We start from the raw sequence: 17,813 nt of genomic DNA, 5'->3' as shown, positions 1-17,813 counted from the left end.
TTTGAACTGCAGCTGAATTAACATTGTGCAATAGTGTCAATATCTGAAGAATGAACATGTATTCCAGAATTTGCATGCATTTCAACCCCAGAATGCCACACCTCAGCCAAAACACTTTGGAAAACTCAGAAAATATATTATTATTTTATTATGATTTATTATTAGACTTATATCCCACCACTTTCCAGAGACTTGCGGTGGTTTACAACATAACACCCCCATATAATCCCCACATAAAACCCATTATATCCCAAAGATTGGTGGCCTAAAATCCCTCCCTCAAGCAGACCTCCCTAGGGATGGGGGGTAGATATAATACAACTGGGCCTAAGGATATCCCTAGTACTAGCACTGACCTAAACCAAATGGAGAAAAGCTCCATTTTACAGGCATTGTGGAATGGTTATAGCTCTGTCAGGGCCTTCAGCTCTCCCAGGAACTCATTCTACCAGGTTGAGGCCAGGACCGAAAAGACCCAAGCCCTGGATGAGGCCAGGCACAATTCTTTAGGCCCAGGGAACTCCAAAAGATTCGTGCCCACAGTGCGCATTTTATACCAGCTGGGGTTTCCAGTTCAAGGGCAAGGGCAGGCCAGCACAGAGCAAGTTACAGAAGTCCAGTCTACAGCTGACCATTGCATGGATCACAGTAGCCAAGCGGCAGATAAGCCGCTAGTAGCCTTGCCTGGCACAGATGGAAAAATGCTGTGTGGGCTACTCCCATGACCTGGGCCTCCATAAACAGAGAGCATCCAGAATTGCAACCAAGTTCCTTGCTGAGGATGAGATGTCAAGCAGTGCCCAGCCAAAATGGACAACCATGCTTTCTGTCCTGCCACCTTTCTGCACAGCCACAGGATCTCCATCTTGGAGAGGTTAAGTTTCAGGCAACTCTGCTCTCACCATCCAGCAGTAGCTTCCAAACTTCTGGCAAATGTAACTGGGGTGTGTGTGTGGAGTCTGGGTGGCCATTCATGAGGAGACAGAGCTGGGTGTCATCTGCCTACTGGTGACAAGCCAGCCCTTAATTCCAACACAACTGCGCCAGTGGGCACATGAACATGTTGAACAGTGTGGGAGAAAGAACTGAGGGACCCAACAAGGGATTAGATAAGGGCACAACAACTCCTTCCCCGCTGCCACACTTTGTGTCCGATTCTGGAGAAAGGAGCACAGCCACTGAAGGGCTGTCCCCCGAATTCCAGCCCCGGCGAGACAGTGAGGCGACAACATGTGGTCGAACATGTCAAACATGGCTGACAGATCGAGTATCACAAGTATGGCTGAAGGTTTCATTTAAATACTATTGGAAGATTAAAAGTGAGGTGTCTTTTGTCTTTTTTTATTTATTTACACATTAAAATGTGTTCTGACTAGATTAACAGTGGGGACAACAATATATAAAGCTACTGATACCTGATGAACACATAATGAAGAGAAGCTCTCTCAGCATTCATTGGGACCTTCAACAATGGGAATTTCTATAGATTTACAAGCAATTTATATTACAGCAATCTTTACACACCAAGTTTTGCTCATAAATTACAGATTTTAAGTAACATTGATGAGCCTACACAGAATTCTCTTCACAGGAAAGGGGGGAAAACAATCACACATTGCTTTCTTTTCCCCATCAAATTTTGATTGTCTCTTTATGGTAAAATTGCAGCTAAGAAAGTAATCTGATTGTGTTACAAAGACAGGTTATTTGGATGCAGAACATACAAGACTGTACATGAATCAAAGGCTGAGGAGAAACAAAATACAAGGAAATCATGACTGTTTTATCTTTTATAAAAAAAAGACAATTTCATTGTTCCCAGTATAAGATTTGCTTGGTGCTCTTTATGGGGTATACAAATGCTGGTGTTCAGAAATCAGTCACAAATGTCTACTTTCCCTGGTACATCACCTTGAGTTGTTACAGAATAACATCATGAGAGAGAATTACATCCATCGAATCTTTGCTTTCCAGTTCTCTCATTCTTTAGACTAATTCAGTGATTTCCTTCAGTATAAGCTATGATATAGGATCCAGTGTTCTTTTGCCTTAAAAGGTTTAGCGTGCAGCGCGTGATATTATATAGTGAAACCTATAGAAACTGATTGCATATTATTAACAATTGTGGTGATTTTTTCTAGAGGATATTAGCTTGCAGCCAGGGCACAATGCAATTCATGAACATCTACCTTCTTATTTCATTCTATGTTTTGTTAGGCTCTTTTACAGGATAAGAGGTTTTTGTGTCCAGCCATAAAAACAGTCAGAACATGATAAACCCACAAAAGTTAATGACAGATATATGGCTGGGAGAGGATATCTTTCTGAGAGTGATTTTCAGTCTAGAAAAATGGACTTTGGTGAAACATATATGAAATTAATTAAGCATCTGTTCACTTGGTACAAAGATGATCCAAACTGGGCGCACAAGTAATGTGCAAAGTGATTGTATGAATAGCAAAATCTCCTCTTTCCCATGGTTTAGTCTACCACCTAAGAAATCAGGTGGTGGTTTCCTCTACATTTGGTACCAAAATTCTCCCAGGGTACTGGGATCAGTTCATGAAAAAAAAAAATAACAACATGATGCCTAAACCAGCTGAGATGCATCCTTCCCACAAATGCATTTGTGCCCCCTGCTCCTGAAAAGGCTCCAAATGGGATAACCTTCAAGAGGGTGCAAAATAAATGGATAAACCTTGTTCCACCTTTTGATTCAGCACAAATCTTACAGTGATAGCTTTGCAGCAGGAATGAAGAAGGGAGAGGACTACAACAAACGGTCTTCGATTTGCAGTGATGAGAAAAGATGGAAATCAGTCTTATGCCATACAAAGTCGCAAAGTCCTCTCCCCAAGAACCACACAGTGCCCTTTGACAATAAAATCCCCTCCCTCCCTCCCTCCCTCTCTCCCTCCCTCTGCTCCCTGTGTCCAGGCCCAGTGGGTTATCATGGAAATGTGTATTATTGCAAATGCCCTTTTCAGATACATTTGTGTACCTTGGAGATGTCACTTATGTGTTGCATGCTGTATGTGCAACAACATATCGGCTCCCTCTGTTGTTCCACACCTAAGCCAAAATACTTTGGAAAACTCAGAAACGATATACTATTATTTAGCCTATGGTAAACCTTGGCATTTACCAATGGTAGATATAATGGGAACGACGATAAACGACTTCTCTATTTGGATTCTCTTATGAAGAATCACAAGACTTTTGGACAAGTATATATTAATTAGCCTCTCTGGATAATTTATGAGACATAATAATGACCTGAAACCAGAGAGTTGATCTGAGAGTTCTCCTTTCCTTTACTATTTACTATCACTGTGTTGATTACATCCAGGACACTCTAGAGCAGGGGTAGTCAACCTGTGGTCCTCCAGATGTTCATGGACTACAATTCCCATGAGCCACTGCCAGCAAACGCTGGCAGGGGTTCGTGGGAATTGTAGTGCATAGACATCTGGAGGACCACAGGTTGACTACCCCTGCTCTAAACAATTTCCAAATAGAGGAAGAGCAACCTTGTCCTAAAGCAACAGTTCCGTGCCATGACAACTCACTGGACAAAGACAAACATCCCCCCCAAAAAAACTCCATTTGTTTTTGCATACTGTTATTTATGAAATAAACCTTATTCTCTTTAAATCATTACTCAGGATACAGCTCTTCAGCTTCAATTCAGAATCCTATGTACATAAATATTCACAAACCTTAACAGGTTTGCATATACATTAAAACTGCATCTAGCTGAGACTATATACACTCACACTTTAAAGCCCAAAATAGCTTGGATTTGTCAAGATAAGCTTTTATAGCTGGTGCTCATGGATCAAAGTGGTATTACTTCCAGGCACAGCTGTCACCTGGGCAGGAATGAAGTTTGCAAGAGGAATAACTTTGACTGGGTCTTCAGTGGTGCAATGTCTTTCACAGGTGTTGTAGAATGGAGGCCTCGGGCCTCCTTGGCCTTTGTCTGTATCATCCTTAGGAATGGGCCTTCCAAGGGTATGTCTTCCTTCAGGCACAGCTCCTCTTCCCCATCCTGGCTGGAATCCAAAGGAGGGCAAAGGTGGGTTGGATTGTTGGTACTGTGTCAACGACGGAGGCATCCAGCAATTGTCGGAATGGCCAAAGATGAGGCATTCCTGCGTGCAGGTTTCCGAGGCGTCAGCTAGAGCTTTCTGGAGGTTCACTTCAATGGCTTAAAATAAGAAGAGAGAAGAAGAACATGAGAAGTCAAGATCATTTAGGGCAGGGGAAGTCTATTGTACTTTTCAGCATACAAATCGTTTTTCAATTCTTATTGTTCCACTTCTTAATATTCCTGAGAGGTAGGGTTTGATGAAAGAAAGTGACACACCCAGACCTAAAATTTAATACTTATTTCTGATTCAATAATTCAGCAATGCTAGCTTGCATCATAGCAGATGGTTCAGAATTAATGCCACATTACAGGACAGTGGCTTCTTTGCTGGTACAGCAAACTTTAGTGCACATCCTCAGTATACGAATTACCCCAGTGATCTGGAAAGAATCTAAATTGCTGCAATCTGCACACCAAGTTTCATGGGTAATTGATCTTCAATAGATCATCTTCCATCTGATTCTTTCCTCCAAACTTGTTTGACATTCATCCTCCTCGTTTAATTGCTTTACATGTATATATATTTTAATAGTTTGTTTTAATGTTTTGGATTGTTCACAACTTTGGAGGACCTCAGTTGGGTGGAATACAACATAAAACAGTATTTTACGTGAACCACCCTGAGTTATATGGGAGAGCAGTATAAAAATCTTATAAATAAATAAATACAAATACTGTAAATAAAATACCAGTAGAACTTCTGGACTTGGGTCATTACACTGCCAATGACACGTGCAGTAAAATCTAGCCTCACTGACAGTTGCAGAGAAATGTAGGTCCTGAGATGCCCAACATCCCTACTAGCTGCCATAAGCCTCCAAGGCAACATCCTGTATTGCATGGAACTCTGGAGGTACAATGGGGTGATTCAGAATGGGCCCAGTTTTCAGTGAAAGTTGGAGTGTCTGGCAAATGAGTCCATTCCAAATCACAGGAACCAGTTCCACACGTCAATGAATAACAGCCTACTCTCATTTTTAGAAAATGTTTAACTAACTCTGGTGTGTCTTTATGGTCTCTGCATTTAGATGCTTTCATTTATATCTGAATAAGAGGATTTTTCAGACAAATAAAGAATTGCACTTGGATGCTATTGGTAACATTGTTGACTGACACAGAAACAAGATGCAGACATAATAATACATGCACTGTTTCACTGACTTTGCACACAAAGATGTGGATAACATTTTGTTGGTCTTAAAGGTGTCACTGGACTCAAACTTTGTTCTGCTGCTTCAACCTCAATTTATAAGGGATTCACAGGGCAATCCTAACCAGAGTTAATCCAGTGTAAACCCATTGATTAAAATCAGAACCCAGCTCCTGTCCACCAAGGGTCTATATTACACACCAGTTTCAAACTGTCCCTGTGCCAGCTCCAAAGCTATACACAAACAATTCTTTTCTGTAAATAAATGTCATCCATACTTGGATGTGGCTAACACTAGATTTGGAGACTGGAGGTGCCAGAGGCATCAAATTAGCAGATGTGTAGCAGTGATTATATAAAGAGCAAAGTGGGAGAGCTCCCCACCCTTGGCGTTTGATGTAACCCAACCCCAACACTCAAGCAACTAATCTGCAGTAATAGAAAAAGATAATTGAGAAACAAACAGTTGGTTGACTAAAGGATTTTTTTTTAAGATGAAAGAAATATTACATTTTTGGCACAATGAAATATGCAGCATTGGACTCTCATTCATCAATACTTGGCTGACTAGCATGAGATGTGGCAATTTTTCCTCGTAAATATACACCAGCTACCATTTCTTCAGTATCTGCTCTTCCGAGGTCTGTAATGTATCTGCTTTCAACCCACACTTGTCCATTTATCTTTCCCCATCTAATTTTTGTTATCCCTCTACTATTTTTTCCTGTCTAACCTGTATATCAATTCTGCAGCACTAAGACCCAAATAATAGTTTGACATGCTTTGGTGACTTCCAGCCCAGACTACCGTTATATACCTTTTCTCAGTTGTGTCAATTGGTTAATACTGATGCAGATCCCCTGATTCCCAGTTCATTTCCAAAACCAATAAAGTTCAACATTATTTTAAATCACAAACCAGGCCATTTGTTGCTCTGCTATGTGCATTCAAGTCACCATTCTGTCATATACCTCCATAAGAAAATTGAGTCTTTGCAGAATTGGCACTAAAATTATGGAAGTATCAAAAGAAGTAAGAATGGGCTTGCTGGATCATATCTTTCAGCTATTCAGTTATGTGTTCCCACTTCTTAGCTTCTGAGCCAACTTCAGATAAGAAGACTTTAGTATCAATAGATTTAATGGAGATCTCTAGGGGCTCCATCCGTACTGTATATGCAAAGGAATATTGGTGATATTGTGAGAAGTGTCTCCTTTCAGTTAAACCTAAATAAGTAAACCTCCATCATTTTAGGGTACAGCTAACCTAGCCAAACTGATTCATAATGCATTAATTTTGAGACTAGGGCTGAATCTGCATGGAGCTTTTATTCCAATCCCAAATCTATTCAGTCTCTGCCATCTCCACTGAATGAGATTTTGATTTTGTCCGATTTAAATTTTTCCCACTGATCTGGAGTGACTCTACCTTTTCCCTGCAATATCCTGGAGTGGATATAACCCTTGATATTTGAAAAATCGGCATGAGAAAGCATGCAGCTGTCTGATTATCCGAACTAACTTGCTGCAGAGCCTCTAAAAGCCCTGATTGGCCAAGGCTTCAAAGGCTTCCTTGTTCCCAGGCTGCAAGATTGCCTTAAAGGGGAAGCCCTAACTTCTATCGGCAGAAGCTCCAGAAGCCCTAACTTCTCTCAGTAAAGATTTACCTCTTGTTTTTTTCCTCCCTCCTCTGCTGTCTCCAATCCTCTCCCCCCCTCAAGAAAAGAAAGAAGCTCCTGCTGCACTTGCCCCCCCCCTTCTGAGCTTCCCTAATCATGTACAGAACACTTTTCTGTTTCAATGGGGAGGGGGGACACAGGAAGACCTGAGTTCAAATCGATCTGGATTCAGCAAGATCCACAATGGAATAAACAAAGTAAGTGCAGATACAGCCTAGGTTACTTGAATTCACTGTGTATGGAGCTGTCCTTGAAGACAACACAGAAACATCAATTAGTTCACAGTGCACCAGTATGTTTGTCGACAGAAGCTGCTTGGATCATTCCCATTACATGGAATCAACTGTGCAGGTTATCAATTTGCTTCCAGGTGCAATCCAAGATGCTGGCCTTGGTTTTTAATGCCCTTTATGGCTTAGGGCCCACTTATTCCTCCATATGAACCTGGACAAATCCCACAGTATTTTTGCGGGTCCTACTTTCAGTTTTCTTTCTCAAAAGGGTTAAGGTCTCGTCCTGGATAAGAATGATTGCTATGGAAGTGGAAAACTCTGCAAATTAATACAAAGGCTGAAAGTTGGTTTATCAACTCTTTTTTCTAGGATTACGCTTTAGAATAATATTTATAGTACATTGAATTTTATATTTGGAAACAGCTTTGAGCTTTCAAGGAAAAGAGGCATAGATTTATATTAACTGCATGAATATAAGGCTGTCTCAAAGGATGATATGAAACTCAACTATGTAAGACCCAACATATTGCAAAGGGTCCTTTGCCTTTACTGTATTCCCCACTTTACTTTGCACAGGCCAACCAAGAAAGCTGCAAGTAGTCTGATAGGTCTGGCTATACATGCTACAGCTAAGGTTCCCAACTCCAGGTTGGGAAATTCTGGGAGATTTGGGGGTTGAGCCTGGAAAGGGCAGGGTTGGGGAGTGGGATGATAATGCAGGGAATAATGCCATAGAGTCCACTCTAAAGGTAAAGGTATCCCCTATGCAAGCACTGAGTCATGTATGACCCTTGGGGTGACGCCCTCTAGCATTTTCATGGCAGACTCAATATGGGGTGGTTTGCCAGTGCCTTCCCTAGTCATTACCGTTTACCCCCCAGCAAGCTGGGTACTCATTTTACCGACCTCGGAAGGATGGAAGGCTGAGTCAACCTTGAACAGGCTGCTGGGATTGAACTCCCAGCTTCATGGTCAGAGCTTTCAGACTGCATGTCTGCTGCCTTACCACTCTGCGCCACAAGAGGCTCCTCACAGAGTCCACTCTAATGCAACCATTATGTCCAGGGAATTGTTCTGTATCCCCAGGCTTCACCTAGAAGGTGACAACTTTACCTATTCCAGATGAAGGTGATTCATAGAAGGTGCTTTAACTGAGCCTTCCCTTGTTTTGCTTTACCCCAAAAGCATTTGAAACTGTCTCTGTTGAGCTTGGGTACATTCCAGAGCCATTTTCATAGAGAATGGGTTGGATCCAACCACCTTTTTGGCTGGCAAAAAAATGAGGGAGGTCCTCTCTGACCACTAATGCTTGGTGTAGTATAAGGTGACCAGATTTTAATATTGGCCAAGCGGGACACCATTGACTGGGGGGAGGGTTCTTGATTAAAAATTTGGTCTGTATGGAGCAACAAAAAGTTTCATAGAACGCATAGAACACAAAAATAGTATTGTAATATATATTTTTAAATTTCAACATAAGTACAATTTGCCAGGTACCCCCAGATGTCCCTCCAAAAGTGGGACAATATGGTCACCTTAGTGTAGTAAGGAGGAAAAGTGGGCAAGATTGAGCTAAAAAGCTGGCTGGATCCAACCCAAAGTGTGATTGAATAACATGGCTGGTTATACTGGTAGAAACAAGCCCCCCCCCCTTAGTTCCTTCCACCTAAATATATCAGTGGAGGTAACAGAGAAAGAAAAAAAGACCATCCTATCATATACCTGCTGTGACACCATTTTACAGCCACAGTACCTACACTTGATCAAATTCCCACATTATTTGCAGGGTCAGAGAGAAGTTGAATACCCTGGGCTCACTATTACATTTGTTCCTTTCTCTGTTTTGATGTTGGTTGCAGACAGGCACACTGAAAGTGCATTTCCCATCCCTATTTGAACTGCAGATTGCTTTGGGGAGCAAACAGCGGGAACGTGTTTGTTTAATTGATCTGCCCCAGAAATACTTAAAAAAAATATATTTTTTTGTCAGGTGAATTCTGGATTCCTCGAATATATAGATCTGAGTCTGTTTTACAAGTACAATAGTTAAAAGGCTTTATTCGTTGTTCAACAGCATTTCATCTGTATGTTTAAAGGAATTTTCAATAATCATATATGAAAGTGGAGGTAGGGAGGAGCACAGGGACTGCGGCAATATTGCCAGTAGCTACTGTTCAGTCAAAAACCAATAATTTAACCTGACTGCTCTCTCTGAATCTTTCCTCTTTTTCATGGAGGGAAGCTTTTGTCAGAGACAAAATATACATATTGCAAGCACAAATGGGGTTTGGGATTTTATTATCCCCAAAGAATAAGAGCTGTTACTAGAACAAAAGAGTTTGGTAAAGTATTCTTGCACTCCTGGGATATAAAAGGAACCCAGACATCTCTAATTAGCAGACATGATGGGTGTCACCCTATCAAAATGGAAATTAGGATCCAAAAATGTTTTTACAGTTTTGCAGTATGAAAATAACAGGTAATATTAACCTTATCTGTAGGTTGTGCTTTCAGTGAGATCGCTTCGCTCTTTCCAACCCCAGATAGAAGAAGAAGAAGAAGAAGAAGAAGAAGAAGAAGAAGAAGAGGAGGAGGAGGAGGAGGAGGAGGAGGAGGAGGAGGAGGAGGAGGAGGAGGAGGAGGAGGAGGAGTTGGAGGAGCCAGTTTGGTGTAGTGGTTAGGAGCGTGGACCTCTAATCTGGCATGCTGGGTTTGATTCTGCACTCCCCCACATCCAGCCAGCTGGGTGACCATGGGCTCGCCACGGCACTGATAAAACTGTTCTGATCGGGCAGTGATATCAGGGTTCTCTCAGCCTCACCCACCCCACAGGGTGTCTGTTGTGGGGAGAGGAATGGGAAGGTGACTGTAAGCCGCTTTGAGCCTCCTTCGGGTAGAGAAAAGTGGCATATAAGAACCAACTCTTCTTCTTCTTCTTCTTTTATAGGTAGTTTCAAAGCAGCTTACAGTCACCTTCCCTTTCCTCTCCCCACAACAGGCACCCTGTCAGGGAGGTGAGGCTGAGAGAGCCCTGATATCACAGAATCTGATATTTTGCCAAAAATTCTCCTTGGGTAAGATGGTCATGATGTTGCTTATAGATCTTCAAATGCAATGCAGAAGATATGAGCTCCAATAAAATGTTTCTATTTGTACAATTGTTCTCATCCCTAACCCTTTGGTTCTCTCATATTAATGTATTGGTCTGTTATTCAAACCAAGCAATAATCCACATGGACAGTAGCAGATTCCTTTGCATCCCTACAGAACAATTCTATTAATAAAAAAATGGGAACCTTTTATGCTGGTAGAGCTTTGGATCAAGGCTGCTGTTGTGCAGCATCCTGTGTACAACATGGGGACGGGGGAAAAATCACTTAATAATGGCATTTTTCTTTGTTTGCTCAAGTTGTTTAATACAAAGTATAGCGAAGTCACAACAAAAGCCAATACAGAGTTTGACACACTTCTGGAAGGAAGCCATCCAGCCTTCTACTTCATGCACTCATATTTCTTCATAAGACAGACAACAATTAGCACACAATTAAGCAAATTGCCCATAATTATGCCATTGCTGTTCTACTTTCCGTATTTTCCCAACACAAAACACACACGAATGCGTTGCTGGCAGCGCCAGCATTGTTGTGTCGACAGCCAGAAGTACCTCTCGGTTGCTGGAGCATTCCTTATTAAAGAGCTCAAGTAACACATTGCAGTGTTACCCGCTCAGCAGGACCTTGCTTGAGTGATGCTGATGACAAGCTTAAACTGCTCGTGTCAGCCAATAGCTAATAAGAAATGTGCTGGTTTCTAGCTAGAGGTTGTACTCCCATCAATGTGGGAAGTAAAGCCTAATGTGAGGAAATTATGGATCTGAATTACACTGGTGGCCTCAAATAGCCACTTGGGTAGCATAATTTAGCAGTGTTAGCTATGTAGGCGACCCGCAATGACAGTAAAAATGAAGAACAAAGTAAAAGTCATCTGTTAGTTTAAGTCGGGTTTGCTTTAATGAGGTCAGCGCCGTGACACTTTCCTGTAGAACCCCCTAAAATGATTGCTGTTATAATATACTCTACCTTTTTTTTTTTCCTTTTCTTTTTGGTTTAATAATAAAATGCCTTTGGGAGCCGATTGCCATGAATATTTTAGTTTCTCCATATAAGTTCAAATAAATTTGAAGGAGAAAAATAGGAATATGATTAAAACTTTCAAATCTTTGCAGCTCTTTAATCATAGGGCAAGCAGAAATGCACAAGCAGAAATGCACATTAGTAGCTGTCAGGATTCTTTTAACTTTCTGGCCTATAATAAAGAGCTTATTCTTAAAATTAAAAAAAGAAAAAAAACTAGGACAAGTGAATCAGTATATGTTAAGGAAAAGAAAACCCCTTGGTTACGAAGTCTGTGTTCCATTAATATACATTCCCATCTCAGCACTGGGCAATCCTGTTAAATTGTCCTAGAAATAGCACAGGAGCAGTTTCCTTAGAATCTAATACTTCTTATTTCCCATGGGGATAACATGAAAACTATTTCTTAACCCCCCCGAATCCTTAATATTTAAATACAAAAGTGTAATGAGAAGTTGCACATTATTATTTGAGAAGTTAATCCACATCCCAAACCCTAAAGCACATGTAATCAGACTGAAGGTAGCATGTTGAGCTAGATTTAAAGGTATAAATAACAGTGACTTTGGATTAATATTTCATTAGCCGCCTCACTTTTGAACTGTTCCTCTTAAAACATTGATAGGGCTTCTTTTATTTAACAGGGCATATCAAAGCGACACGACAAGGGCTCAAAATGCAAAACAAGAGTATTTGGATACAAATGGCTGATTTTTTAAAAAGATCTTTCAACCAATCAAATATTAAAAAGGGCAATTTTAAGGGGACCTCCTATAATTGAAATATAGTCAAGATAATTTAAAATGACCTTGTTAGAAAAAGTTTTTTACACTTCATCATGCAGAAAGCTGTTAAGATGTATCACACTAATTGCCCATTTGAAAAGGCTTTAAATATGTTGCAGATACATGAGTTGTCAGCACCACAGATCTGCTCATGTTTTTAAAAGATCGGAATTAAAAAAAAAAATTAGTGGAGGAATTGGTTTCCTCTAACCTGCATTAGTTTCTCATCAAAAATACACCTTCTTGTATACAAGCACAAGAAACATTTGATGCAATCCCACTTTCCTGAAAAATAAAAATAAATGCCCCGGTCTGCCCCACAGTGTGGCAAAGCTTACCAGGACATTTTTTGCCCCCTCCGGTAATGACAGCCCTTGAGTGAATCACCAGAGAGGCAGCTTCATATGCTCTCTTGAGTGCTTTCTCATTACTTCTGTCCATGCTGTCTTTGAGAGGGTTATCTCCATCCATTGAAAGGACCACTCCAGAGTGTAAGGTGACGACTGGCCCATTGACCAATGGGATCTTCAGATCTTCCATAGTCCTTTTTGGCAGACTTCTTAGCCAGGGAAGTCAAGGCAGACCCGCCTCCCAGATTGGCCAGATAATTCAACCATCTTCCGTGTTGGAGCTTAAGTCCACAGATGGAGCCAGGGCAGGAGTGATGTCAGCAGCTGCCTTGCCGAAATGAGAATGACTGGTCAGGGAAGCGAGTTCCATCTTTCCAGCCTCCTCCTCCTCCACCACCTCTTCTGCATAGAGTGTGGGTTGCATGTCAGAAGAAGCTATCTTAGCCATGTCCTGCCTTGCCTTCATGGGTGGGGCCTGGCTGCCCTCCTGCCAGTGGCCAGAGACACCTTGGATTGGGTCCTTAAAACCGCAGCCCCATATGCTGATGGAGCAGGCCAGTGGCTTCCAGGCACAGGGGTAGAAAGGCAGAAGCCTGCAAGAACATGACATTAGGTCAAGCCCCCCCCCCCCCCATGTGGGGGAGCAAGGCCAGATTCCCCCAAAGGGGGGACAGTTCCACCCTTGCAGAAAAGACATCTGGGGCTGCAAGGGCAATGCAGCCCCTCCTGGGCCTGGGGGAATACCTTGGAAACTGTGTCCACCTGAAGGGTTAGTGGAGCAACAGGGAGGCCTGAGAAGGAAGGCCATTGAAGAAGCTCACTGGCCTGGAAGTGGATGCAGCTGGAGCCCCAGCTGCCACCTGAGAAACGCGATGGAAAGGCATTGTCCCTAGAGTAGTAAACCCCACAGCAGCCCATGCCAGGGTTTGCTGCACCCTGGCCCCATCCCCAGGGAAGAAAGGAGACCCAGGTGCTGACTGTGAGGTCTGAACAGCCACCATCTTAAGAGGGGAGGGTGAAGCTGCAGGCAGGGTGGGCGCCACCATTATGGTGTGTGCCATGGTTAGAGGTTCAGCCAAGCATTTTCATCTCCCTGCCTGGCTCTTTGTCTTTGCGGCCGCCTTGTGGCCCAAACCACCCCCCTTATTTTTCTGGGAAGGATCCTCTGGTCCCAGAGGATTCCCAGCCCCCTGCTGAAATGGTGCTGATCCTAGTCTCAGGGGCCTCTCACCCGATGGGCATGCCAGCCCTACTGCAATCCCATAGTACTCTGGATCCTCTGGTCATCCAATGCCGATAAGAGGGGGGAGGAGCCTCGGGGAGGGGTTCAGTGCTGTCCTTAGAGATGAGCTGTGGCTGAGTCGCAGAACTACAAGCCTCCAGCCGAGATGCAACCACTCCTGGAGCCATCTTCTTCTTCTTGGTTTTCCTTTCCGTTGGAAAATAGTGAAGGCCAACTTTTGGAAATCTAACTAACAAGTATAACTAGCCACGATTGCTGGGGAGGGGGGAATGTTTCTATTCTTGCTGGGAAACACACTCAAGCCTATATTTCCCTATGCATTTGGCATTTCCTACTAAAAGTATCTACAATGATTTTTATTCTTTTAATGATAATTTTGGAATAGCTTTGTTGTTGTTGTTGTTAGTTGCGAAGTCGTGTCCCACCCATCGCGACCCCATGGACAATTATCCTCCAGGCCTTCCTGTCTTCTACCATTCCCCGGAGTCCATTTAAGCTCGTACCAACTGCTTCATTGACTCCATCCAGCCACCACATTCTCTGTCGTTCCCTTCTTCTTTTGCCCTCAATCGCTCCCAGCATTAGGCTCTTCTCCAGGGAGTCCTTCCTTCTCATGAGATGGCCAAAGTATTTGAGTTTCATCTTCAGGATCTGGCCTTCTAAAGAGCAGTCAGGGCTGATCTCCTCTAGGACTGACCGGTTTGTTCGCCTTGCAGTCCAAGGGACTCGCAAGAGTCTTCTCCAGCACCAGAGTTCAAAAGCCTCAATTCTTTGACGCTCGGCCTTCCTTATGGTCCAACTTTCACAGCCATACATTGCAGCTGGGAAGACCATAGCCTTGACTAGACGCACTTTTGTTGGCACTTTTGTTGGCTTTTTAGGATGCTGTCTAGATTTGCCATAGCTTAGCTAGAAATCACCAAAATACATTTATGGAACATTAATGAAATGGTACATTAATACATGCAACTGATTTTTTTTTTTTTATGCTATCCAATCCATGCAGCCAGGGGGCCACAGGAAAACACAGATTCTGCCCTTTGAAGGTTGAGTTGACAGTCATCTTCAACCTTACAGTTAAGACAATATACATAATGTCTTGCAAGTTGCTCCAGCTTGAATTAGAGACTCTTGCAAAATAGAAGCTTGTAAGAGATTATCAGCAACAACCACAAGGACAACTTTATTATGTCCAGTCAATGGGTCTAGGGATGCTTTAATCTGTTTCTTTGACTTTGAGCAAGTTAAAAATCAAAATAAATATGTCTGTGGGTTAACCAGCATAAAAATTGGCACATACACATGGCCAAACAGCACCAATTAACACATGCTGAAAATAGTGCCTTCTATTATTGGACATAGAGGCATCATTTGCATTACATTTCCTAATATTGGCAAATTACACAGACTTGCCACCAGAAATGTGTTTGCAGTTTCCTGGGGACGCAACATGCTGTCTAGATGAAAGAAAACCTGGAGCAGAAATAACAACATTCACATTCTCAATGATTTGTCAAGTGGACTCCAATCTGGCTATTTTGGAAAAGGCATATAAGTTGGTACTTTGGAAGCAAAACAAAAGCTAATTAACTGAAAGCTGCTTAACGAAATTAAGGTAACTCTGGCCATTGTAGAAAGACATTTATATCCCCTTTAACAATGGCATAATTATTCCACTCCCTCATTAACCAAGCATATAAGAGTCAATTAGCACCAATTAAACAGATGTGTATGCACTTAAGTTCATTTATTTATTTAATCAAGAGTCACTGGCAACATGGTATATACTTTCAGTTAAATGAGAGCAATCTCTGTACACGGGGATAGGGGCTTTTAGCAATTATTTGTGTCAACTGGGTAGAATGTGTGATAAAATCAGACTGGAGGAACAAGACTGTCATTTTTTTAAATCCTACCCTTTCCCAAGGACCATACATGGTTGTCTCCTGGCCATTTCACACTCATAACAACTTGGTCAGATGGGTTAGATTAAATTGAGACGCCCAAGGTTATGCAATGAGTTTCATAACCAAGTAGACATTTTAATTCAGGTCTCCCTGATCCTACTCTCTCTTCAACTTTTACATGCCTACATACTATTATGCAAGCTAAAAAAGTAGCTGAAAAATGCCCTGTTGGCATTTTGTGGCTATTTTTTTTTTAATGAGATATAAATTGAGGCTGAATTTCACCTACCCAAAATGGCCATCCCTGAAAAAAACATGCAAATATTCAGGAGTTTTTGAGCTGGATGGATAGTGGAATTTAAAAGGCATTTAAAGGGACTGCATTTCTTCAATGCACCTGACAAGAAACAAAATGTCATTCAAAAAAGGAGGTTTTCTTGTCTTGCTCATGTTACATGGCTTGTCTTTCTAGATTCGCCCATTTACTTCCCTGTTGGCACCCAAAGACTCGTGTGTTCAGTTACGTTTACTAGACTGCATTTTTATGTCCTTACATGATCATTGCAGTTTGATCTAGTAAATGCTGAGTAGGCATCCCATTTTGAATTGTGAGCAAATCATTGAGGTAATCATTTGAAATGTTCAACCTGAAAACAAACAAGCAGTGCAAAGAAACCCTCAATTTCAAATATCATCAGTAAACCTTAATGTCTAAACTGACATCTCCCCCACTACCTGATTGCCCTTTGGACAGAAATGGCCTGCCTTGGTAGTTTAGCCCCAATCAGGAGGCAGCCTTCAGCCAGGAAGGGCTTAATAAGGAATCATCTCTCCACCTTCAACTTCCTGCTGGTTTCAGAGTTTGCTGGATAGAAGAGGAGCTGGCCTCAGAGCATGCCCCACTGGCAGTAAGCTGCCCTAGCCTCCTGGCCTTTTTCATCTCGAAGGACATGGCATGGGGAGCTGGGGCAGCCTCTGCATGTATTCTGGAGGTGGGGGCTGTGGGGGGCCCAGAAAGGATCCCCTGCTGGCCCTCTGGGACCCAGGGGAGCCAAGAAAAGCCTCTACCCTGGCAATGTTTACTCATGAATAAATCATGGCCCTTAGTCAGGAATGGCCCACCCTGGTAGTTTAGCCCCAATCAGGAAGCAGCCCTCAATCAGAAAGGGCTTAGAAAGGGGTCAGTTCTCTGCCTCCAACTTTCAGAGGTTTGCTGGGTGCCAAGGTCTTGAATATCCATTTTAAAAACACTAAATCATTTGTGATATTTACATATGAAAGACTTCTACTCCCATCACTGTCCTCTCAAATTAAAAGCTCTCAAGTAGAAGAAATAGTAAAATACCTGTCACTATTTGACAACCTGGAGAATCACTTTCAGTCAAAGTAGACAACATTTGATCAAGGTGGATTTTACTCAATATGAGATGCTTTCTCATGTTTACAGCTTTCCTCCCAAGAAGTAATCCACAAAAAACATAAAGAGGAGCTAACAACAAACAATATAAGCAAGCCAAGACCCTGACAGTTTAACGGTTCACAATAACCCAGTTTGTAAGTTCCAATGTACAATATTTGTACTGTGTACCAGGGGTCCACAGGCAACCTTTCTGAACCTGTGGAATTTTTGGAATTTGATATACTGTAGTGGGCACATACACAAAATGGCTGCCATACGAGGCAGAACCAGCCACAAAATGGTTGCCTCACCTTACTTTCATTTACACAGTGAAGATCCTTGTACTGCAGTGGCAACTACTGGTCAAACAATTAAAAAAAAACACTGCACAGCCAATCAACTCTCCAGTGACCAATTAAAAGTCTTACTGTGCAGAATCTAGCTGTCCATTTTCTAAAACACTTAACTAGCCCCAGAAATATGTTTATGAGCAGAACAAATACCATTTTGGGGGATTCCAATGGCTATGCCCATGATATGAATGTCCACCTGATTTTTCTACATTCATGAACTTCAGCTAAATCCCCAGATGATATGAGATAAATTTGAATTATATATTTTGTTTAAGTTGCATTAATGTATATATATATATATATATATATTGTCTGCTACTTTGAATCTGCAGTGTATGAGAAAAACGAGGTAATCTGTAACCGCTCCACAGGAGCGGTATAAATAAAACAGTAAGGGCTTGGGGGGTATGCGCTGTCCGGGATCGGGGT

General features: G+C 42.1%; 1 protein-coding gene across 3 annotated transcripts in view; it reads right to left on the bottom strand.

Moving 5' to 3' along the window:
• Positions 1-2,926: 2,926 nt before the first annotated feature.
• The window catches only part of PCDH11X (protocadherin 11 X-linked), a 937,860-nt gene continuing 922,973 nt past the window's right edge, over positions 2,927-17,813 (bottom strand). For 2 of the 3 annotated variants that reach the window (XM_077308665.1, XM_077308664.1), the window contains one exon: positions 2,927-4,210. In XM_077308665.1, the coding sequence (XP_077164780.1) occupies positions 3,819-4,210 (392 nt within the window). In that variant the 3' untranslated portion in view covers positions 2,927-3,818. The remainder of the gene's footprint in view (positions 4,211-17,813) is intronic. The other variant, XM_077308666.1, reaches the window with a different exon arrangement.

This window comes from Paroedura picta, chromosome 13 (genome assembly GCF_049243985.1).
Source record: "Paroedura picta isolate Pp20150507F chromosome 13, Ppicta_v3.0, whole genome shotgun sequence".
NCBI classification, from domain to species: Eukaryota; Metazoa; Chordata; class Lepidosauria; order Squamata; family Gekkonidae; genus Paroedura; species Paroedura picta.
Note: the sequence above shows the minus strand (reverse complement) of the source record. Positions and strands in the feature narration are given on the sequence as shown.